The sequence below is a fragment of the Aristolochia californica genome, unplaced genomic scaffold, assembly GCF_029961685.1.
Source record: "Aristolochia californica isolate CCGP_79_NKW_82.1479 unplaced genomic scaffold, dmAriCali1.0.hap1 SCAF_9, whole genome shotgun sequence".
NCBI lineage: Eukaryota > Viridiplantae > Streptophyta > Magnoliopsida > Piperales > Aristolochiaceae > Aristolochia > Aristolochia californica.
In genome coordinates, this window is record NW_027182290.1 from 36,126,305 (window position 1) to 36,149,102 (window position 22,798).

The 22,798-nt window shown below is 38.0% G+C and overlaps 3 protein-coding genes across 7 annotated transcripts; 1 reads left to right on the forward strand and 2 right to left on the reverse strand.

The window, feature by feature from the left end:
- Positions 1–549: 549 nt before the first annotated feature.
- On the reverse strand, positions 550–5,997 carry LOC137940285 (probable boron transporter 2). Its single transcript, XM_068785245.1, has 12 exons — positions 4,679–5,997; positions 4,442–4,524; positions 4,121–4,313; positions 3,886–4,024; positions 3,273–3,438; positions 2,959–3,125; positions 2,545–2,718; positions 2,286–2,381; positions 2,051–2,188; positions 1,649–1,968; positions 1,152–1,422; positions 550–1,035 (listed from the first exon to the last, which is right to left on the reverse strand). Exons 1-12 carry the CDS (start codon positions 4,780–4,782, stop codon positions 706–708), a joined length of 2,181 nt encoding a protein of 726 aa, XP_068641346.1. The 5' UTR covers positions 4,783–5,997; the 3' UTR covers positions 550–705.
- A 2,591-nt stretch (positions 5,998–8,588) lies between these two features.
- On the reverse strand, positions 8,589–17,770 carry LOC137941122 (DNA (cytosine-5)-methyltransferase DRM2-like). 4 transcript variants are annotated; one of them, XM_068786389.1, is made up of 10 exons: positions 17,701–17,770; positions 16,168–16,213; positions 15,982–16,086; positions 13,787–13,883; positions 13,633–13,679; positions 11,989–12,108; positions 11,251–11,347; positions 10,695–10,807; positions 9,467–10,609; positions 8,589–9,202 (listed from the first exon to the last, which is right to left on the reverse strand). In XM_068786389.1, exons 2-10 carry the CDS (start codon positions 16,168–16,170, stop codon positions 9,101–9,103), a joined length of 1,827 nt encoding a protein of 608 aa, XP_068642490.1. In that variant the 5' UTR covers positions 16,171–16,213; positions 17,701–17,770; the 3' UTR covers positions 8,589–9,100. The 4 variants fall into 4 exon arrangements, with proteins under 4 accessions (XP_068642490.1, XP_068642489.1, XP_068642492.1 ...); XM_068786388.1 differs by having other exon boundaries at positions 9,116–9,202; positions 9,300–10,609; positions 17,701–17,762; XM_068786391.1 differs by lacking the exons at positions 16,168–16,213; positions 17,701–17,770 and adding an exon at positions 14,437–14,607 and having other exon boundaries at positions 9,116–9,202; positions 9,300–10,609; positions 15,982–16,062.
- A 579-nt stretch (positions 17,771–18,349) lies between these two features.
- On the forward strand, positions 18,350–21,333 carry LOC137941627 (uncharacterized). Of its 2 annotated transcripts, none has more exons than XM_068787118.1 (5): positions 18,350–18,420; positions 18,959–19,332; positions 20,310–20,414; positions 20,530–20,577; positions 20,878–21,333. In XM_068787118.1, the coding sequence occupies exons 2-5, from the start codon at positions 19,066–19,068 to the stop codon at positions 21,124–21,126; spliced, it is 669 nt and encodes a 222-aa protein (XP_068643219.1). In that variant the 5' UTR covers positions 18,350–18,420; positions 18,959–19,065; the 3' UTR covers positions 21,127–21,333. The 2 variants fall into 2 exon arrangements, with proteins under 2 accessions (XP_068643219.1, XP_068643220.1); XM_068787119.1 differs by lacking the exon at positions 18,350–18,420 and adding an exon at positions 18,511–18,571.
- The last annotated feature ends 1,465 nt before the right edge of the window (positions 21,334–22,798 follow it).

Genomic DNA, 22,798 nt, shown 5'->3' on the forward strand with positions numbered 1-22,798 from the left:
GCCTAGATACCATAGTTCTAGGATTAGGAGGAGACAGCAAAGGCACACTTTCTTATCTTCATGCAACCATAACTTTATCTAAACCACCACATATGAGCGGATAAGGTAAAGAAACTGAAATAAAGTTTGAAGCAACACCTCTAGACACAAAATTAGAGCAACAGTCCAGAGCCTTGAGCTGAACAAGAAAAGATTTGACATAGTTTGAAATGACTTGATGGACATGCACTTTATCTGCTGAGTAAATGTATGACATGGCTGAAAAGATAGGAGCCATGCCCAAGTACTGATGAACTACTGACTAGCAAAACAAACAACTTTACCTCAGTCTGGGTGTGGTTTCCTTCTGTGTTTATGTGAATCTTTATCCTTCCTAGCTCACATTGCACAGTGAGCAAGTTTTTCCTACAGTGGAAGTTTGGAAAAACTACCGTGTATATCACAAATGATCATACAGAGTAACTTTAAGCAGGAGCAAGGAGAAACTCTGCCAGAAATCTAATGATAATGCAAACTTGTGTTATATTTGTTAAGATTTCGTAGTAACAATTTTTGCCAATCTGATAAGTGAAATGAGTCCAGAGCATCATATACATAATTTAAGTATGACATACTGACTTAGTTTGCAACATACACAATTTACACAAAATTAAACTAAGACCCCTCGAGTGACACAGAAAAATAACATAAGATAGTGGTTAGACTTCAACCAGATTTCAAAGTTTGAGAACTTTGTCCAAGTGTGGAAGTACGAGGGCTTGGAGTATGCCTAGATAGGATCTCCGTGCCACTAACATGCGGGCCCTTCTCCATTCTCAGCTCACTCAGATGCGAGCTGTAAGCCTTTTGGGAAGCCCGGGGACTGTATATGGCCTTTAAGTCGTCTCGTGGAGTAGCCAGTGTTGAACTTGTTACTTTTGGACTGCATATACGGCGAATCTCTCCTCGACTTCGAGTAACAATGTCATCCAGAATTTCACCTGAATCCACATGGCCATTTCTTCTCCCTGTTCCAATCATGCTGGGATCTCCCTCCTGTTACAGGGTGACCACCTTTTTTATTTCTTTTTCATTTTTGTGTCTAAGTAGTCAAATGTGTCAAAGGAACTTCAAATTTTGACCTGTATAGAGCACCGAGATTGTAGACTTACATTCAATGGTATGCTGTATGGCAAAGCTGGGGCTTCTTCATATTCTGCGGCATCCAAATCTTGAAGGTGTGCTGCTTTGAAAAATTTGGGGAGGATGTATTGTCGAACTGGGACCAAGAGCATGATAAGCAACGGGAAGAGCACTCCAGCAAGGGGAATCCATGTTAGGCCAAAACACATAAGCAAGTAAGTTGTTTGAAACAATGTGAAAATGGCAATGGCCTTGAAGGGAACGGTCTCAACAAATGTAGCATGGTACTCCTCGAGGACTCTGTTAAAATTTAGAAAAAAAAGTGACATATCAGCCAAAAAAAAAAAAAAAATCATGCAGAGATGATACAGCTGAGCAGTGTAAATATTAGAAGCAACTTGAAGCATATGCATGGGTATAGTAATAATTTGGAAGATAATACTTCAATTACAGCTTGGTTCCTGTTCAGTTTGGAATCTATTATTTAAAGAAGTTGTCTTCAATTTTCTAATTCCATAGAACTTACTTATATCTTCGACTGGGAGCTGTGAACAGCAACAGTATCCTCTCCCAGAACTGGCTTCCAGGCAAGCTTTCGATAGCCATGAAGGCAAAGTATCCCCAGAGCACAGAGGTGGGAATTTTCTTTAAAACTGGCATAGCAGCAACACAACCACCAGCCATTGTAGCCTGAAGCAAATTACTAAGCCTTTGTTCTTTGACTTCAACAGGTAAAAGATCATCTATATCCTTCTCTACATCAAACACAGCCTCATCAACGGGGGCATCCATGCTACCAGTGCTTGAAGCCATTTGGATCGTAGATTCTTTCAACTCTCTTAGCCCCTGGTTAAAAGCAAGGTCTTTAAACTTAATTTTTGAACCTTTATGAGAAACTAAGAGAGGTACAGAGAGATGCTTCATTTACCAGACCAGGGGGAGCCTGATAAACCAGTGGAGTCTGGATCTGATCATAAGTTTCTTGCATGTTTCTATACAATTGACTCAAACTTGCGTTTTTGCTGATACTTTTGCGGGCAGTTGCTACAAGCTTGTTGCGCAAGAGCTGTTGCAAAGGCAAGTGAGCCACCAGTTTGCACAAGTATGACACAATGTTGTGAATAAAACAATAGAGTTTCTTGTTTTTCCCCTTCTTTTGATACCTGATGCTTAAGTGTAGCCAAGTTTTTTGTATGCATTGGAGATTGTGGAATAACACCATTGGAAGGAGGAATACCAATAAGACCACAAAGTATTACCTGTGTCACCATAGAATTACCAAGGTTTATGACTAATCCTGAACTGCTAGAATAAAAATCAATTTAATATGATTACCTATCCTAGTTTATTTCTACAATCTATCTCTTTAAACTATAAAACTGAAAAATAAAAAATAAACTTAATCCAACAATAACAGCTTACCAAGAAGCCAAGAAGAAGCAGGTCATAATGAAAAGAAGGAGGCTTCTTAAGATTGAACTCCTTTTGTTGAGCTAGTTGTGATGCCACACTATGATCAAAATAATAGAGCACAGCAATCATGGTGGCTGGGATAAAAGCTCCAAATATATAAGTCAGTGGCACGCTCAGCATTTCCTGCCAAAACAAGAAACAATGAATCTGCCAGACAATTTCGCAGCAGACTTATATTACTCTTTTTAATGTTGTTTTATCTATGACATCTTGGATCATCCACCATCCACTCCCCGCTTATTTTTTTATTGTATCCAAGTTTCTGATTTATTTTTTTATTGTAAAAAAAATATATCAGAAATTTGGACTAAGTAAGAGATATGTATTTGGAAATATAATTGCTGGAAGAGTTATTTCCAGAACCTCAATTACAGTCCAATTGGAGTAAGCCCCTGGAGACCATGGATTTGGGCTTAAAAGACGCCTTGGGATCCCACTTGGAACATCCTTAGCTGGTATATATGATATCGCAGTCCACACAAGCACCATTAAGGGGACCCCATAGTCAGCAATGAATCCCCGTAGCCACCCTGAGAATTTCAAGTGCATATTCAATCAGAAAGCCAACTGTCAAGGAGGGAGATGAGAGCACACTTTACAAATGCAAAAGGATTAAAATTTGCTACTTAATGGTTGGTTCTCATGTTATAGTTATTAATCAAAGGGTTCTATTGTACCTGTTCCATATCTCCACATTCGTGCTTTTCGGCTCCTCAATGCAGTAAGAAGAAGGCCAAAGGATAGAACCAAAGCAAACATTCCATTTCCAAAACGCCAAGCTGGTTGAAGTGCAGTTTGGTTATGATTTTCTCTCTGTGGTATGCCAAACTCATCAACAATTCCCTATTGAATACAAGTGATTAGCATCAGAGAATTGATGAAGTAGAATGCATATACTGCTATACAAAACATATGGGGAATAAAAAAAAGAGCATATACTGCCACTAAAAAAAGATAAATTTTTTTAAAAGAAAAAAAAAATGACAATGAACTAATTTCACCTTGTCGATCAATTTGCTCTAGTATGTCTTTTACTTTTTCTGTTTTCTTGCTTTCCCAAAAGTGCATATTTTAAGCTTAATATACTACAACCAATATCTTACAGAAATGGTTTAAAAAGAAGAAGAAAAACTTAGCAACTGATGTTTCTAGAAAGAAAACAACCATCCACCAGAAAAATAGACCCACTGACTACACCAAAAATTCAAATGAAATGAATATTAACTAAAAAAAATCTGAACTGAACTACTTTTTATTAATGCAATATTAAAGACTATAAAGGGGTCTCACACGAATAGCTTGTTGCATGAAGAGAATTGCAATAAGCAGCCCAAAAAGTTCACCAGCAACACGAGTAAACCTATTAATAATGGAGCATGCACCCAAAACTGCGAGCAAGAAGAGAAGAAATGCTGTCCACACACAAACCCTGAAACCCAAATTAGAACATTCAGGAAGAAAAAAGAGGTACTCCAAGAAACAGAAAAAACACACCAGAATGTCCTTAAGATATCACATAATATACCATGCCGTCCATGCCAGATATAGCTTTTGGCCCAAATCTTGTCTATCCTTTGCGAAGTTAAACATAAAAGTGTACATGAGAACCGTTGGTTCTGCAACACCTAGGATCAGTAGTGGCTGCCCCCCAATAATGGAGTGGATAATGCCACATAATGAAGTAGAAGCGAGTGTTTGCACAGCAGTTAATGTCCCGTCTGCAGCAACCCAAAAGAAATGCATCCCATAAGCTTGACCCATATAAGACATTCAGCATATCAAAAACATAAATTAAACAAAGATTAAAGGTGAAAGTAAAATTATTGCCAAAAAATTGTTGTCATACTTGTGTTTCTCTCCAATTGCTCCCCAAATGAAATGACTGGAATAGCCGAAGCAAAGAATATGTATGTTGTGGGTGCAAGGATCCTGACCATCCAAACAAAGCAATTCTTTTCAGTGACACAGCCCTAAGTGTTGTTTTGACCTTATAAATTCAAAAATGAGTTTTTGAGTTCATATAAGGTACTCCAAACCTAGAGAATAAATGTCTAACATTATTTTGCATTTCATCATTCCTTACCGGAAACCTGCACGAAAGCCACCAGTCCAGTCTTGTTTGTAGCAAAGCAGCCTTCCCTCCAAGTCATTCTTAATGCCATGAAATGGCACAAAGGTCTCCTCCATTAAGATTGGCTCTATTTCTTGAGCCAATAAGGGCTCGTATTGTATTTAATTACTTCAAGAGGATATCAAGATACAAAAAAGACACACTGGAAAACAAACACTAATTTGGACGCAGACATACTAGAACTCGAGAGGTCTTCATGACATTTAAACTTGCATAATTTCCTATAAAATCTTTGAACACTATGGGCAGATTAACTCAAACTCCAGGCAATCAGATGAAAAAAAGCTCAGCATTGTGGTTAGATTGGCTATGCCAGATGAGGGACACGTGAAGTGGCCCATGAATTATTCTGTACAGTTTTTGGATACTACATATCTCAAAAGATTCAAAGAATGAGTTTAGGATTTCACCAAAAGAATTACTTTTTATAAGTAAAATAAAAATAAAAATGAGGATACTGGAGCTTGATTACTTAAAGGCCATGGATGAAAAATCAGTACAACTACGGACTAAAGCTTTTAATCCTAATTGACATAATTAACGAGCAGACGCCATGTGATCCGATGCTACCATTTAACGAATGATCCCAACCAATCTCACATCCATTTCTTCAACTCTTCAGAGAAAAGAAAGAATGGAATAATCTCCCCACGGAGAGAGCAATGCTTGAAAAACAGAAGAAACCAATTACATGGTCAACACACAAAATCTTCCTCCAACCAGCAGCAAAAGCCGAGATATCAGATAACGGGGGCTGAAGAATTAGCGAAGATCCATGGCCTACAACGGATGTTCAAGACTTCTACGACAAATGAAAGCAAATGTGCATGTCTCAAACACGAACAAAAGCTTTAGTACTCAAACAGAAGTGGGTATCAGGAAAATAGAACATAATCAAGCAAACAACGCTCCTAGGCGACTTACATATTCAAAACCGAAACCCCTTTTTCAAATTACAGCAATTCTGAGACTACAACACCGAAAACAAGAGCTGAAGTTCAGTTACATGATACACTGAGCAGCAGAAGAGCAGACTCAAACTCCGAACTGGTAAGCCAAAAGTGGGTTACTTATCAGTGGAATGCAAGCAAAAAATGTAGGCGACAGAAAATGGGGGATCTCCAGAAGACAAGTCTGCAATGGAAGAAACTCTGCGTGGGAGAAGGGGCAGTGAGACTGGCATATATAATTCCTTCCATGGGCTGGAAAAAGGAAAAGCAATAAAAAGCAAAACACTAACACTAACAGTCAGAACTGATACTGTAGGGAAAAATTGAAGTTTTTATTTGTTGAATCAGTTATATCTCACGACTTACGTGCCTGGATGAAATAAAGTTGCAGAGAAAAGAGTCACAGAGGGAGAGGGAAGGACAAAAGAGGTGAAGCACAGAAAGTTTCCTTTTCAGAGGCAACTACAAAAAAAACTGACGGAAATCAGACACTCGAAAAAGGACGATTTGAACAAATGCATTGCCGAAAATGTCCACTTTTGATCTTTTCCTTCGTCCAACTGTTGCTCTTTTATTCGTAAATTACTATATAGCAGCATGCTCCGTCTGTCCCTTTGCGAATTTCTGTGCGGTTGCCTTGCTTTTCATTTAGTGCTGTAATAATTGGAAATTTGGAGGGTATTTTTACTCTTCCTTGGTGATAAGAAACGAGTGTGTTCCGATCCGGCGAGTCAGCCAGGTTAACTCGGTTTCGAGGAGGGGTGGGTTAGATTGGAGGATTATACTCATTTCTTCTATTCTCGGCGAGACCACCCTCCTCCTGACTCACCACGAGCCATATTCCTCATACTTCTCCAACAAAAATATGACGTCAATTACCTCTGAGGTACAATATTATATATATTAATAATAATATTTTGTATTTTTATATATTAAATTTTATTTTTTTAATAAATTTATTTAAATTTTATTATTCCCAAAAATAGTTAATGAAAAAAAAAAGTTTGATCATTATCTCATTTTTATTGATCAAATTAATTTTTTTTATACTTATAAATAAGAGAGGTAAATTTTATAAAATTATCTCTAATTATTTGAATAATTAGATATAAATTACCTTAACCTATATAAAACGATATAACATGTCATTTTTCCCCGTTAAAAGCATGGCCAAGTTGGAGCCCCACGCCCTTCGTCGTGTCTGTTACACTCTGGTGGTCCTTTCCGCGAAGACGAAACCAGAAAAGGACACGTGTCCATTTAAAAGAGGGTAAGGGCAAAAAAGAGAAGGTAAATAGCGACAAAAGATGTGCCAGTTATGCGCGCTGAGTCCATCATGGTTAATGAGAGTGCACGCAGGATGTGCAGAAAGTGACACTTTTTCTGTTTCGGACGAAAAAGAGTAGTTCTTTCCTCTTTTTCTTTCTGCCCTTTTCAACTGTCGCGCTCCCTTATTGGACTAAGCAACCTGTCTAATTGAACCTAATTCCATTGGGTTCGATTATTGGGTTTGGAGGAGGCAATCCCACTTTTTGCTCAATTATTACAATTTTTTTTGTCTTTGTAATGAAAAACGGCTTCACCTGTCAGTACTTCTCTTATAAATTCCTCTTAACTGCGTCTCCAAATCCTATCATCCTCCCAATAGGTCAGTTCAATCATAATCTGGCCAGATGTCGTAAATCGTCCGGGACGGAGTGAGTCTCCTGCAGGCCAATGCCCATTAATTTATCTGCTACTACCAACGACGGCGTTTCTGCTACTATATTTATGACTGAGAATGTGATGCGATAGTCGATTTTCAGCTTCACATTGATACCGTTCTGAATTCATTAATCAATTTGAACCCATCCTCCGCCCTTCATGTACTTTTTGAATTGTTTAGGGAATTCAAGCAGACATATAATGAAGGAGATAAGCGATTGATGGGAGATCAGTGAATGGAGATAAGAGATCAGTGACTGGAGATAAAAAGACGGGGGAGGATACAACTGGAGGCGGTTTCAAGTTGGAGCTTGAAAAGATCAGAAAAGACGGTACCCAGTTCACTTGATGCAAAGGACAATTCATATCCCATCAGGCCTTCAGAAAAGGAGATTCTCTATTACATCATTCACCTGGTTGCAGAAATAAAGAGGAGAATATGCACGGCACTTTAAGTATCAAAAGTCTTTCTTTAAGATTGGGAGAGAAATTTATATTATCATTGGCATAATTCACCAACCCATGATTTGAAAACTAACAAAAGCAAGAAAAAAAATAGACAATTGAAAAAAGAAGGAACGAAGGTGGTTGTTTTATCATGCAAATTATTCTATGATGAAAATTTGCCTAGAAAATATCTGTGGATATGCTTGAGAGTTGAGATAGAGAAACAAAGATTAGTGAGAGCAAATATGTTGAGTTTATTAGTTGGAAAATAGGTTTCCTAAGATGATTAGTCATTTTGGGATAGGCCTAGGACCCAACTTCACATTAGTATCAGAACAGGTATTCATATGTAGGCCTCCACCCAAGTTATCCACTTGTAAGAGCCTAGAGGGCCTACATATGACGGGGAGTATTAAAGGAATAGTCTTACATGGATTAGTGACAACAAATATGTTAAGTTTATTATTTGAAAAAAAAGTTTACTAAGATGACTAATCATTTTGGGATAGGTATTGGATCGAGTTTCACACTGAAATCCTAAAATTGTATGGAATACTGTAATTAGGTCAACTTGGAACGTTAGGAATTGATTATAGAGGAAGTTCTAACTGCTCTGTGCATGAGCCACAGTTAAGCCTACGTTGTCAGAAAGGGTGATGGAAGTCTAGTGACAAAACCTACCTTATAAGAAAAGAGAGTGATGTAAACATACCGAATAAATAAAGCTTGCTTGTATGATTTGATTAATCCCCACTACAGAGAGCATCACTGTATGTAGGCATTGGATAATCGAATAGAGAGTAGCTGACTTTAGATTTCTGGGCTTCTCTTCCATCAAAGAATCTCACCATCAAGCTTCGAGGTATGATTTTGTCGAGTTCTTCTTCTCCTTCTAGGTATGATTTTGTCACTTTGCATCATTAAGATGCGGTTCGCCACCGACCTAAAGCAGAGAATTCCAGAATAGGCCACGGACTTGTCTTATCCCACTGCTTATTTGCAGAGAACACATTTGCAGTCATTACAGGTTCCAATTTGATTTCCAGAACTAGCATGTTGCCCAGTCAAGTGTTGGGTTGGGCGGGACAAGTAAAAGTGTCTTCTCATGAGCGGACTAAATACGATACCCACTCGAGTGGAAAGGCATAATGGATCCCTGGGCTTGGCGTTATACCACCTAACCTTATTCCCTGTGTTACTGTGAAGCTCACTGAAGAACTCAAGATATGATGACTCCGGAAAGTGCAAACGAGTTCAAAGAGTAATGATTTTTTCACCTGAATAATGTGTGAAATTCTAAGTTGATACTGGTTTCTCTCTCCTCCAGCTTGCTGCTGTTTCCACTATTTTGACGTGGCATGTACCCTATCAAATGCTGTAATACAATACAAGGTAAAAAAATTAACGGGAAGGAATTAGCAACTTCGCGCAATTCTCTTTAACTCTTCCATGGCACAAGAGAGAGAACTTACTCTTAGAATTAATGAAAGTATTGCAGAAACCAAATAGTAACTCGTCAAGAGAGTGATATTTCTCAAGAATCACACTTTTTCTCCATTATGCCCTTAACACGATCTAAGATTCGAAAATAATCATAAAAAAGAGATGAGTGCTCGCCCACAAGTCCATCTCTACTCACCCGATTACCACCTGAAAGGTTATTGCATGGGCTGCCACCAACAACCAAATCAAACCCGCCAACTCTTTTGATCAATTGCTCCAGCCTATCAGCAGTCAAGTCCTGAACATCATCCAAGTGGATCAAATTTCCCCTCTGGTTTGTTTGTTTCCACCAACTCCTAAAAATGTTCCTGCTAATTTCTGATTTTTCAACTGAAACTACAGCCTTTAAAGTTATTCCAAGACGGTGCAATGCAACTTCAGCTCCACCTATGCCAGAAAACAGAGATAAAACTCTGATTCCGTTTGGGAACATATCTTTTAGTACAGAGAAGTGGTAGGCTACTGTGTCCACCTGAAATGAGTTACCTAGTGCTTTAAACCTACAAGTCTTGCTGGCACCTCCTCCTTGAGTATGATCCTTTGGGAACCCTAGTAACATTTCCATCTCATGTGGCTCCAGAGGAGTAGCCTTATGAACCCCAACCCACACTAATTTCCACTTTCGGCAGAGTGTCATCACATACTTCCGAACTTTCGGTGGAGGTGGATCAGAACAGCAGGAAAGTGCTGTTCTTATCCTCTCTGTCACAGTGCCGCTCGCCATGCATGTCTGCAAACAGTTGAGTTGGGTTCTTGTGTCCCATGAAGGCCACCATTTCCGGACTAGTGGAAATGCTTCAAAGATGGTGCGTGGTGGCCGTGGTTCTAGAGGAAACCTGTTGTTAATGGGCAAGTTGTGGATGTAACCCCTTTTCCTTGCTGCAGCACAAAAATGCTTAGAATCCACAAATTCGGGCTCGATGTCATACAGGAAGCGGCTTATTGTCTCCCACACCCCCTTGGGAGCTAATGCCACATTCTCATAGTAGAAGAAGGGCGGTCCAATGGCTACCTCAGGGATCTTCCTGTAGGTCTGAATATTTGGCATATCAGGAATCCCAAATCCCATCATAGAACCTGGAATGGTGAATGTGGCACGTTCCTCGTCATCGTCATTGTCATCATCATTGAGAAATTCATCATTTTTACAGTGGAAAGAGGGTTTTTTCTTTTTTTCCTTTTTCCTTTGAGAAGGAATTGTCCTTGTCCATTTCGTACAGTCTTCAGACATCCTCTTTCTCGTGATTCCAGAACTCTCACTTAAGTGGCTCAGTCCTTCCTGTAAAATAAGAGAAATTGTTGTACGATCATAGAACTTAAGATTCTTTTATTTGTTAATACACTTCATCATCGTTGCTCAGTACCTCATATTCGTTAGGACCTGATTGAGACGGTTTCTCCAGCGGAGCATCAGATTCTCTAGCCACCCGAGCAGCATAGATGAAATCTTGTAGTTCTATAAGAGAAGTATTTGAACCTTCAAGGAAGAAGAACACCAATAGTATGAACAAGAAAATAAAGAAGATGAAAATACTCCAAAAAAAGTTTTATAAGAAAATACAATAATGTCCCAGATGAATCTAAAAAGACGTCTATCATGATAAAAAAAAAAAAAAAAAAGCCAATTGGAAGCCTGCTCCACCACTTAAATACAAATAGAAAAAAGAGTTTCATCATGTAAAGAGCCAAAGTGTCCAAACAATAGAAGTTCCACCTAATTAAGCCAGTGGCAGCAAGTACAAGATTCCAGGAAAGTCTTGAGAAGCAATATTCAAATGCTGTAGGTTCATAAAATGTTCAACCAAAAGGGAATTTACTTCACATAAGACTAATCCATTGCAGGAGAAAAATTAGCGAATTCACAAGCCATAGCCTAATTTCAACTTTCCCAAGCACTATAAAAAAAAAAACCATACGCACCACATCTATCCATAGCTGCAGTAGCCTCATCTTCAGTGAAGCCCATTTCCACCAAAAACTTCCAATTCCTTTCCTTGTCTGACACCTCAGTCTTTTCCTAGAACATCATAGAAGAATCACTTAAAAGTCCTAAACTACAAACTTCACAATCCCCCTGTCACTGCTTCTGGAATCCAAGTACAAGAACAAAAATTGCAAGAAAGAATGAAAAAAATGTAAGAAAGAAATCAGAGCAATCATTCAACCAAATAACATGCAATCATGCTACACAAATAACTTAGCAAGAGCAGTTGACACAGTGGTAGCCTAAAAATGCCTATCAGATCAGATAAAGAACAGCTCCTTCTGGAAAAGCTGGAGATCTTCTGCAGATGATGCTGTTTTTAGGAGGCCCATGTCGAGTTGGCAAGACCTTAACTACTCAAATGTCTACCAACAAACATAACAAGATGCAAAAACTGTTGCTACTTAACAGAGACTGTCACCCTTCACAGAGATGAGAAATATCCTAAAGATAGATCTGCCAAATACCGGAAGTAAAAAGATTAGTTTCAGAATCAACTTCCTGCTTAAACTAGAAATGCTTTTCAGATAAGCACTAACAAGCAAACGTTTTGACAGTATCTCATAGAAAACTACTAAGGTAAGAATCTAAACATGAATACTAACCATGTTGATCTAACTCATGCTACTTTCCTGCATGATCTATTTATACAGTTACCAGGTGAACTGACAAACCTCATCTGCAATGTCGCCATCTGCAGAAGAGAACTCATCGCCTAGTGAATCGCTTTCACTTGCTGTGGAACTTGGATCACTGACAGCTTGTTCACATCCCTGAGGGGACTTTTCAAGAGCCTGGCATGTAAGGCAATATAATCATCAGATTACATTTTCAACTAACGGAACAAACAATGTCCAGAAATAAACCACATACAGTCTGATCAAGGTCATGCATTTCTTATCCACAGCATGAGGAATTCTATTCAAAATCTGAATTTTTTTAAGGGCAATGAAGTGCCCTAGAATGTTTAGTAGGAATTCAATATTTATTTCGAAGAATGGCATTTACAATTTCTGCTAATCATTAATATGTAGCAATTTGTAAAACTGACCCAGCCTTTTTTAAACAAAAAAATTGAACCCTGAAGAGACATGAACCCAACCTCATAACAGAACACCCCCCCCTCCCCCCCCAGGGTGTCCATTGAGCTGAAGGCCCAACCCACAAACCTGCCCCAGCCACTGATCTCAAAGACTGGTCAACTCATGTCAAACAAATTCAATCAGGTCAATAACTGGTCAACCAGTTATGGTTTAATAAAATAAAAAAATAAAAAAACTTAAGACTTAAAAATTAAATTCCACGAACACCATTTTATTTAAAGGGTTAATCACCTACATATCCTTAAAATATGGCATAAATGCTGTATTTCAAATTAATACCTACATTTCCCAATAATATCATCAAAATTACTTATATAAACCTGCCATTAAATCCAGTCAATCAACCGTAACTTTTCCAAGTGAGAAGACAACACTACTCTCAAGATAATTGAGTTATAACATTGTGATTTACTTAACATCGACCTACATCCTCCATTGATGGACTCCCCCTGGTCTGGTCCAACAGCTCCTTGCAGGCAAGAGGGTGAGACACACAAGCTGGGAAAGGAACCAAGGGGGGGGGGGGGGGGGGGGGGGGGGGCGGGGCAGGGGTGTGGGAATTCGGGTTTTGTTAGGTCACTTTCTCACAAAACATGCAGGCTCCCTTCCTTCCCCTGCATCTCTCCAGAAGCAAGGTGCAGAGACCCAAAGGGAAGAGAGTGGATCCGGCATCTGTTGGCCTTTTTTTTGGATAATCATTGATGTCATTTTAAAGGAAAACTTATTGATTGGTCCAAGTTAAATTAAAGACAAAATCAACTTTCCACGATTATGAGGGTACATTTATCTTTGAAAGATTAGAGTTAATGACAGAATTTATGGCAGACATATTTCAGGGATACAAAGTTATTAACTTGGAATCCAATGGTACAAAAGTATTATGCCATATTTAATGAGTAAGTAGGTAATTAAACTTTGTTGTATTAAAAATTAAAAAATCCAACTAAGCTGACCAGGTTACAGGATGAACTAATCAAACTGGATTTTTTCCAGCATTTTCTCAGGCTTCCAAGACTTGGCTTTGGCTATTCTGCTTAAGCCAGCCCCTCTCATCCAAATCTCAAGACATTTATCCAAATAACAACCACATAAGCAATCTGTCACCCCAATGTCTACAGTACAACTGCAAGAAGAGGCAATGCCCAGCTACAGGTAGCTAAGACATTCAACTGAAAGGAAAGAAGAGAAATCAATACGGAGTTATATATTCCTTACTGAATATGTAAGCAGAGTTTCCAGTATCACATTTGCATTCCCCTCGCCTGCATGTTGGCAAGAGACAATAGTAATCTCAATTATTTCAAAGCAAGGCAACCAAGAGTCAGTTACGCTGCATTTAAGCTAGCCTATACAAGCCTTTAACCCATACCATTTTCTTCAATTGCCTTAGCCACCATGTCTTCTGAGAATCCCATTCCAATGAACTCAGAAAAAAAATTGGAACAAGAGGACCCCGGATCTCCTGCCTGAAACAGGAAAAACAAAAGAATGAAAACCAACGGAGGAAAAAAAAAGCTTATACAAGTTAATGACACTCCTAAATAAAAAATAATGAAACTCAGAAACATAAGATAACATACAACGGGAACACCATAACCGAGCACCACATGTTCATACCACAAACTGATAGATAAATTTCCAAAAGCTGGTAAAAATAATGATCGTGATGAGCAGTTGTTCAACCTGCAATTCTTATAAATGTATTCCCATCTCCATCTAGGCACTCATAAAGTCATACCAAACCAGAAAACCTCCAACCACAATGCCTGACTCCAATCAGGGAAGAGATCCTCTTCCCATAGTCTTGATTCACATATATGCAGCATACATATTGTGGAGCTTTTTGGGTTGAGTCGGGTTCTATTGAAAATGATTAGCCACTTAGGAGGCCTATTGCACTCCTTATTCTCTTCACTTCTACACTTTTTCATATGTATCATAACATTCAACGCATGTTTGTCAAGTTTCCAGACTCCAAGCCTTAGCAAGACTTAAATAGAGTTGGTGTAACAGTGAAACCTTATTTGTAAACAGCATCAGCTGGAGCATTGACAGCGGTCCCCATGTCGTTCAGCTTCGACAAGTTAGGTTATGTACATAGGTGCTGCTCCTTGCACACCCACTTCTGGTCATGCGCCATGCTCTACTGCAGCATGTCACTAGTCGGTTCAGCTGATTGAGCAGGAGTTCCTGGCATGGATAAACACAAATAAGAGTGCTGCCCAATGCATGTGAAAGACTGGCTGGAAACTATTTCCTTCAGCACTGTCTGCATGCACCGACCAAGTGGAACCATCATCTTCTGGCTTCAATCCTAGCATACCAACCTGTTGTTGGTTGCTGGTAACATGCCATGTGCTGAACATAGGGAATGCTTGCACTAAAGGACAGTGCCTGGAAAGCACTTAAAAATTGTTGATAAAAAAAGATCTAATAAGAATATTTCCCCCTTTTTCATCTCTATAATACAAAAAATAAAGGACATCATTAACAAAAAAAAGAAGAAGATCCATAAAGACATGAAACTTTAAAAGCTCCAAAGCTCCAAGACTGATCATGACTTAAACATGATAGGTGCAAGCTGAAAGTCTAAGTCCATCTGATAAACTTGACCTAATAAGAAAGGAAGGTACATGAATAAAGGAACGCAATGTTTATTATCAAAATCATCGTAGCCTTATCCCCTCCTGCTCCAAACACTCTGACACTGTGGAGGAAAAGAAGAAGAAGAAAATAGAGAAGGAGAGAACTAAATGATCAGCACCTTACTTCGAACTAATGCTTAAGGCAGAAGAAGTCAACCATGTACTACACCAGCCAAACTTAATCACAAATCACAATCATTCACCAGGGGAAATGGCAAAATGATGCTCCCAAATCAAATTGAAAACAGGCCAGATGAAATTGCCATTCAGTAGGAATAGAATGTCATAAGTCATAATCAGGCTGCTCTTTTTTTCTTTTTTCTCCTCTCTTTTCCACTACCAGCCTATTTGGAGGGTTTCCTGATTCATGAACCCTGTCTGACTTGTTTTGTAGATTTCACAGCTGTCCATGACAATTAATACACTGTAAAAGGAAGTTAAACCACATTAACACAATAAATGGAGGTACTTCAGATATAGTGATGCATTCAACACCACCAGTAAATCATTTTTAAATATATTAACCGTAATGTACTAAATACATCAAGATACTTACCCTAAATATGCTTTTTGATCATGGTTCAACCTAACACAACCAATTCAATTGCAGTGTCAATCTCATTCTGTTCCTTTGTGTTTAATCAAAGGCTAGGTTTCAAGACTCAACAACAAACAAGTAGAGAACACCAAAAGAGTATGCTTTCACTACAACAGTGCTGCAGATAGTGGCTTTATCTTTGTATGATACAGTAACTCCCGCATCCCCCTTTTGAAAGTGTGAAAATAGAATCTTCTAGTATACTAAACATCCCAAGTAGTCAATTTTTGACTCTTACTCTCAGACATCTAGAGCAATTTTTCTTTTTATTGGGAAAAAATATTAGAACAAATTATCATGGACTTAAGAAACCATATTCACCTCTTGTACACCACTGGTGCAAGATGGATAGGCAATTTTCTCTGTCCTAGTTTCATCTTCACTCCAACTAAAATCCTCATCCTCTCCACTGTCGGTTTCAGTACCCTAAAGAAGCACCAGTAAAAAAATAAAGACATAAAAATAGCAAGTAGGGCTTTCTAAATCTGCCAATATGATAAAATTTACCATTTGTAGAAATTTCCAATTTGCTACTGGAAGGGGTTCCTTAAAACTGGTACGAGGCAGAAGAATACATAGTTAAGCGCCATTGAAAAGTGCAGTTAAAAACAAACCTAAAATTCAAATGAAATAAACAAAAAAGTATCACATAAATACTATAAACCAACCAATTCACAAAAGTAACTTACAAATATCAGAGAGAAAGCCTAAAAAAAAACTAAGTAATAGGTAGCTTTCAATGACTCAAAAGGCATGGAGCACAATGCAAGTTGTTTTACTATGTGAAATAGAAAGAACGAAAAAGAAGAAGCGAAAGAAAAGAAAAAAGATTTACCCTATAAGAGATGAAGTATCAGTATCAAGAGATTTAGCCATATACTAAACTTTTAAGTTTTCAAAGTATAATCAGTCAGAGAAAGATAGACAGATCAGTGAAAGCTTGCAGGATAGGATAGAATATATGTATGAACGAATAAAAGATGGAAGTAATTACTGTGTTTGGAATCAGAATTTTAGAACTCATAACTCGAAAAGCAGTACAGTTTTAGTGACAATACAATCACTGCAGCAATTGGAACTCGGAAGTGAAATCTATTTCTGATCCTTGCAGAATTTTTTACCACTATTCCCAAACTAAAGGAATCTAAGTCTTCACTCCTCTCTCTTCTCCTCTTTCCTTCCCTCTTCTCTTCTTCCCCTATCTGTCGTGAATATTAATCACAGGGAGCAGATTAATCTACAATTATGTAATGTAGTGAAAAAAAATTAAAATCAGTATCTTAAAATAGAGCTCCACGACATATATTCCAGAAATAATTCTGAAACCTTCCAACCTTTTAGGGGGTTATGCTCGTCATGCTCTCGCTATAGCAACGGGGGTCACCTATTGAAGCATACTCGTTTTTTATGGACCTAACAACCAAACTACTGAGGCACTACGTGGCCAGGAGGTACCCCATTCTGATTAACGTCGATTAAAATGAAAAATACTGAAGAAGGTGCAAACAATTAAAATGGAACAGCATAGAAACCTCTAGACCAGGACACCTAAAAAGCACAAATATGATAGACTGAATGGAAAAAAAAAAAAAAAAAAACAACCAAAGAAACGAACGTAGAAAACTAAATCTGGCTAAGACACTCAAAAGCACGCCCGATAATAAAATGAATAGAAGCCTAAATCCCAGGATTAAGCATCTCAGTATAATCAGCAAAACTTCTTCCCAGAACAATGAAATGCTGCAAGCTCCCTCTATGCAAATCGATTTTTATACTCAAATTTGATGCCATGCAATTTCGCGGCATCTGCTATCATCGAAAAGAAAATGGCGTAAAGAAAAACATCAAATTGAGGATGAAACAGAAATCAAAACGATATAAGAAATACTTTCATGTGACAAAGTTGATAGATGAAATTTATTTTAAGGAGGCATTACTGTCATCAAAACTTAGACTAATGCAGGAATAGTAGATGTCATTGCGTAAAGAAGATTGAGACACAAAAACTGAAATCATTTTAGCGGGAGAAGGCCCCTTCACCTTCGATGACCGGCAACAGTGCGTAGTCATGGATGTTGACAGGATCGACTGACTTGGATGTAGTTTTCCGGTGAGGAAAGTAATAGGACAGAATTGGGGCGGGCCATTCTACCCGATTTCTGGTTCTGCCCTTTTATACGTACCCATTATTAAATATTAATTTTATTAAAAAATAAAAATAACAAACTCTTGAAATTAATTTGCTTTTATTCATAAAAAAATTCCTTTAATATACTTATATACTTTTCCTAGGGGATTGCAGATTGCAGGAAGAAAAAAAAATCTATATTTAATCCAATTAAACTTTCGGTAACCAGTTCCGGCGACGAGCACGTGCGAAAACTATGGTCTACGGCGTCAAACGTGCGATCATAATTCAGGAATCATGACCATGGGTGATTAACAAATCAATCACCAGAATGGACGGTTCTGATCCTCGTTCACCTGATTAAATCTGTCAGCATTTAGTCAGCGCCTGGCGCACGTGAAGACCTAGGCGTTGCAAAAACCCACTCAAACCACGTGACTCTAGAATCTGGATAATTTCAAGTGTAATAAATGGCATAGACAAGGGTAATTTGGTCTAGAAAAACAATTGACTGCTGGAGTGTTTGTAGATGGATATAAATAAACAAAATAGGCGCTGTCTGATTCATTCTTTGCTGTCCGGCGTCGGCGGCCATTCTCCGCACAGAAACCTTACATGCGTAGCTCCCCGAGGTAAGTTTTACATGTGTTGCTTTAAGAGATTCAGCTTGTTTTAGGGTTTCTGATCTTGGTCAAGCTATTTTGCTTCAGTTCAGGACTACAGTTTGCTCTTCTTGAAGACTCGACACTGAGCTGTTTTTAAGTTGGAGTTCTTATGAAATTCGTAATTTTCGTTTTCCAAACTCTATTTTATTCTGGTTTTGGTGCTATAGTTGTGGGGGTATGAGGGTTTTCTTTTGTTTGAAAGTATCATCTTTGTATTGGTGGATTGGAGTTAAATTGTTGGACTCAGGTTAGCCTCTTTTTTTCCCCTTGAATTTACTGCATGAGGCACGTGATTTTTAGTATATATTTGCTTTATATTTCTTTTGAATTCCCTTGGGAATAGTATTTGATTAAGTTCAAGGAGGTTAGTGTTTTTCATTCAGTTCAATTGACTAAGGATTGTTACTCTGTTGACTGAGGGAGATTATAGTCAGTACTTGACTGGTGACTCCCTTGTGGATGTCTCCTATCGTATGTTCTAACTGGTGCGCTCGCTGTTATTCAGGGAAGTGGCCTTGAACTTGGTCGATGCTTTGGTTGTAGTGTTTTTTACTTTTCTTCTACGAGCACGAGAACGAGATACTGGGGATTGAATTGAAGTCAGCTGACCTGATGGGATCCGAAGGCCCCACACCTATTACAGTTCATGTGACAGGATTTAAGAAATTCCAAGGAGTTCCCGAGAATCCCACGGAAACGTTAGTCAGCAACTTGAAAGAGTTTGTTCGCAGAAGGGGATTGATAGGAGGTATTACTCTTGGGAGCTGCACAGTTCTTGAGGCTGCGGGAGATGGAGGCCTCCCAATGCTGTACAAACTCATGGAATCATCTTTGCCTGATTCCCTTGCAGACTCGTCTAGTAATGGGCAAATCGTATGGGTTAGTTCATCATTCCTCTTTTTAATTTTCTTTTGAATCTATAAAGCAAACACTGGATTTCTAATAGTAAATTGGGGGAGGTGGGATATTATTTCCTATTGGCTTTGAGCAGAGATAAGCAGCATATTTTAAAAAAATTTTGTGGTAGGATATATTGCTATGAGTATTTTAGTATCTATTTTCCCGTCTAATGAATCTTGATATGCCTGCAAATTCCTGCTTACTGTTAACTATTTTTTTTATATTTCTACTTAAAATTTTCTGTAAGGGAATCTCTTCCAACGTCCAGAAGTTTTTTTTTTTTTTTTTCCAAATTCGTAGCTTTACTCCTGCTGTACTATTCATAGCCTGGACGTTGGAAGACACATATTTTTTCCAAATTCCTAGCTTTACCCATGCTGTGGGACGTAGAACAGCAATTTCAGTTTTGTGCTTAACATAGCATCAGTTGGGTTTTCATTTAGTTCTCACTTCGAGACTAACATGCCAAAATAGGACCGCTTCCAAGTTGCAAAAGTTTCTACCAGTCATAGATTTTTTTAAATTTTATCGTTTTATTATTATTTTACCTTTCATATGCTATTTCTATGGTTCAGGCAACCTAATAATATATCCATATTTTAAGTTCTTCTTTAAACAAAAACATCTACTCGTCTCATGCCAAGTCATTTGGTTAACCATTTCAGTTATGAAGTACAGTTAAATGGTTAAAATGTAATCTCAGAGTTGAAAATATTGTGTGAATGTTATAGGACAAGTCTGGGGCTTATGCACTTCCCTAGTAGCAGATTGTTACAGCTGCTTGTCAATGAATATCATGTTTTTCATTCTCTCAGAAGCTTTAATGCAAGAATGCAGATTGGTTCCCTGCTGTAGACTTTTACTGTATGCATTATCTGTTGTATCTTCTTACTGTCACATATTCCATTTAGATAGATCTTGGGTAACTTAATGACTTGAATGTTTGTCATTTTCAGCTTCACTTTGGAGCCAACAGTGGGGCAATGAAGTTTGCCATTGAGAAGCAGGCATCAAATGAAGCTACTTTTCGCTGTCCTGATGAGCTTGGTTGGCAACCTCAGGTGAATGTCTTGGTTTCTCTGAGCTCAGCTGGGGCTTAAATCAATCTGTTTCTTGGTTTTTGGTGGGACTTTGATGGTTTTATTTTCACTGATCTAGTTTTCGTGATGTTGTCAGCGACTTCCCATATTTCCTGAGGATGGTGGAATTTCCCTTAAAAAAGAAGTAATATTCCCAATCTATTTCTTCTTTTTGTTGTAGATATATCAGTAACATTTGATTGTAATCTTTTGAGGTAACCACAAAAACTATCAAACCTGGCTTTTATCCATGAATAGAGACATATGTATAAATCAATTGTGGGTTATTGCTGAATGTCCTTAGCTCCTTCTATGTTTGAAAACCAAATCCTTCCATTTCTTCAAAAAAAAATAAAAAAATAAAAAATCAAAGCATCAAAGCCTTGATCTTTAACCTAGTTTTGTGCTTCTTTTCCTGTTCCTGTGTTCTTCTTTGTTTATGTAGACTACTTGCTGCATTGACTGGATCACGGCATTCTTGAAAAAGAAGGATTTTGATGTGGTTATTTCCGATGATGCTGACCGGTTTGTATGCAACTATGTCTACTATCACTCTCTTCGGTTTGCGGAACAGAAAGGTCACAAGTCTCTCTTTGTTCATGTCCCTCTGTTTTCACGAATTGATGAAGATACACAGATGGAATTTGCTGCAACTCTTTTGGAGGCTCTTGCCACTATTCACCAAGGATCATAAGCTTTTCAGGCAAACATTTCATCTGTAACATCCTGTTCGCATTTCTTTTTTATATATATAAGGGGAGTCAGTGTCAGGGGAGCTTTTCTTGGCAAGATTTAGAACTCTTGACTTTCGTGGAGTTTATGTAATGCATGTGGGTGGTGAGTTTCTGTAACTATGATGATACCTGTGTGATGTAATAATCGTCTTGTATGTGCACAAGAACCCACAGAGTTCTGTCACTATTTCTGGAGGTCTCCAACTTCACGCCAGGGTGAAGTTCCTTGAGTTTATTACAAAGTTTCCGTTCGGTCCGTAGATTTCTACGTGCAACTCGGTTTTCTGAATCACGCGCTATGTTTATTTCATGAGCTACCGGATCGAAATACAGCAACTTTGGATTATTGTTTTCCGTGGGCTCTGCAGATGAATTGCTATAACTATTTATTAAAATGAAAACAGAGGGTGCAGAGGCGAATTCCATCACGTATAGCTATTTAACAAATGGGTCGGACTCTCCATTGTCAAGTGATTAAAGCTGGGTGCCAGCCGGCGAGTTTGTTCATTACCAACGCCCTGGTGGATTTCTACTCTGCTCATGGTGCTTGGTGGATGCAAGACACTCATTTGAGGTTATTTCATTTGAAGATGTTACCTCGCGGAACTCCATTGTTTCAACTGCACGAGGACAATGGGCTCGTGCAGGAAGTTCTGAAGTTTTTCAATAATAGAATGATATTATGGGGGACGAAACATTCAGTTCGTTTGCTGCGTTCCTGAGATCATCGAGCAGGACTCAAAACCTCCCATTCGGGAAGCAGGTACATGCGTTTGTGCTTAAAGTGGGACTTGACCGCAGTAGTGTTTACATCCGATCTGCGCGAATTGATTTGTAAGGACAATGCCGCGACATTCAGGTTTCAGGTTTCAGGTTTCAGTGCAAATATTTGACGAAATTACTGTTAGAGACTCAGAGGTGCATCCACCCGAGCCGAACTTTATTTAAATATTTCAAACTCGAATTAGAGCCAAGCTTAGACTTAAGCCTAAAATTGTTATCAAACTGGAGATTAATAATTTTAACTAAGTTCAACATTCATTTAAAACTTTTCAAAATATATATGTCAAATAAATTATATATAAAATTATACATACATTTTACATAAAATTGGGAATAACCTCTATTTAAAATTAGGCATAAGGGTATATCAAATCCAACTGAGTCTGAACTTTATTCAAGCCGAACTTGATTTAAATATTTTAAACTCGAGTTCGAACTCGAACTCTAGCTCTAGCCGAGTTCCCGAGTTTGAACTTAACCTACATTTAATACTCTATATAAAATATATGTCAAATAAATCATATAAAATATTATGCATACATTTTAAAAAAATAATGATAGGAGAGGTTCAAGATTGAATTTCAATAATAGATTAAAATACACTAATATTAATTTTTTTACTCCAAATGTTGTCTAACTTGTTTTGTAATTATTGAACCTAACCATAAATTTACTATGACCTCCTTAGTGCCCTTGGTTGAAAACTTATATTCTAGGAAAAACTAGAAATGTTTTTCCTATGATACGTATTTCCAAAAAAAACCTTTAAATAAAATCCTATTACTATTAGTGACTTATTAGAAAATTAAAAAAAATATTTTAAAATTTTCTTAGGAAAGTTAAATGCCT

What these genes read in the sequence shown, in the direction of transcription:
- LOC137941122 (XM_068786388.1), bottom strand. An exon ending in TGCAGCTATGGATAGATGTG is followed by an intron (nt 10,808 to 11,250) that starts GTGCGTATGGTT and finishes TCTTCCTTGAAG; the next exon opens with GTTCAAATACTTCTCTTATA. An exon ending in CAGGTCCTAACGAATATGAG is followed by an intron (nt 10,610 to 10,694) that starts GTACTGAGCAAC and finishes CTTATTTTACAG; the next exon opens with GAAGGACTGAGCCACTTAAG.
- LOC137941627 (XM_068787118.1), top strand. Translation starts at nt 19,066, where the DNA reads ATGGGATCCGAAGGCCCCACACCTATTACAGTTCATGTGACAGGATTT. An exon ending in GTAATGGGCAAATCGTATGG is followed by an intron (nt 19,333 to 20,309) that starts GTTAGTTCATCA and finishes TGTCATTTTCAG; the next exon opens with CTTCACTTTGGAGCCAACAG. An exon ending in GAATTTCCCTTAAAAAAGAA is followed by an intron (nt 20,578 to 20,877) that starts GTAATATTCCCA and finishes TTGTTTATGTAG; the next exon opens with ACTACTTGCTGCATTGACTG.
- LOC137940285 (XM_068785245.1), bottom strand. Translation starts at nt 4,782, where the DNA reads ATGGAGGAGACCTTTGTGCCATTTCATGGCATTAAGAATGACTTGGAG. An exon ending in TATCTGGCATGGACGGCATG is followed by an intron (nt 4,025 to 4,120) that starts GTATATTATGTG and finishes TTTGGGTTTCAG; the next exon opens with GGTTTGTGTGTGGACAGCAT. An exon ending in ATCAGGCTCCCCCTGGTCTG is followed by an intron (nt 1,969 to 2,050) that starts GTAAATGAAGCA and finishes GCTTTTAACCAG; the next exon opens with GGGCTAAGAGAGTTGAAAGA.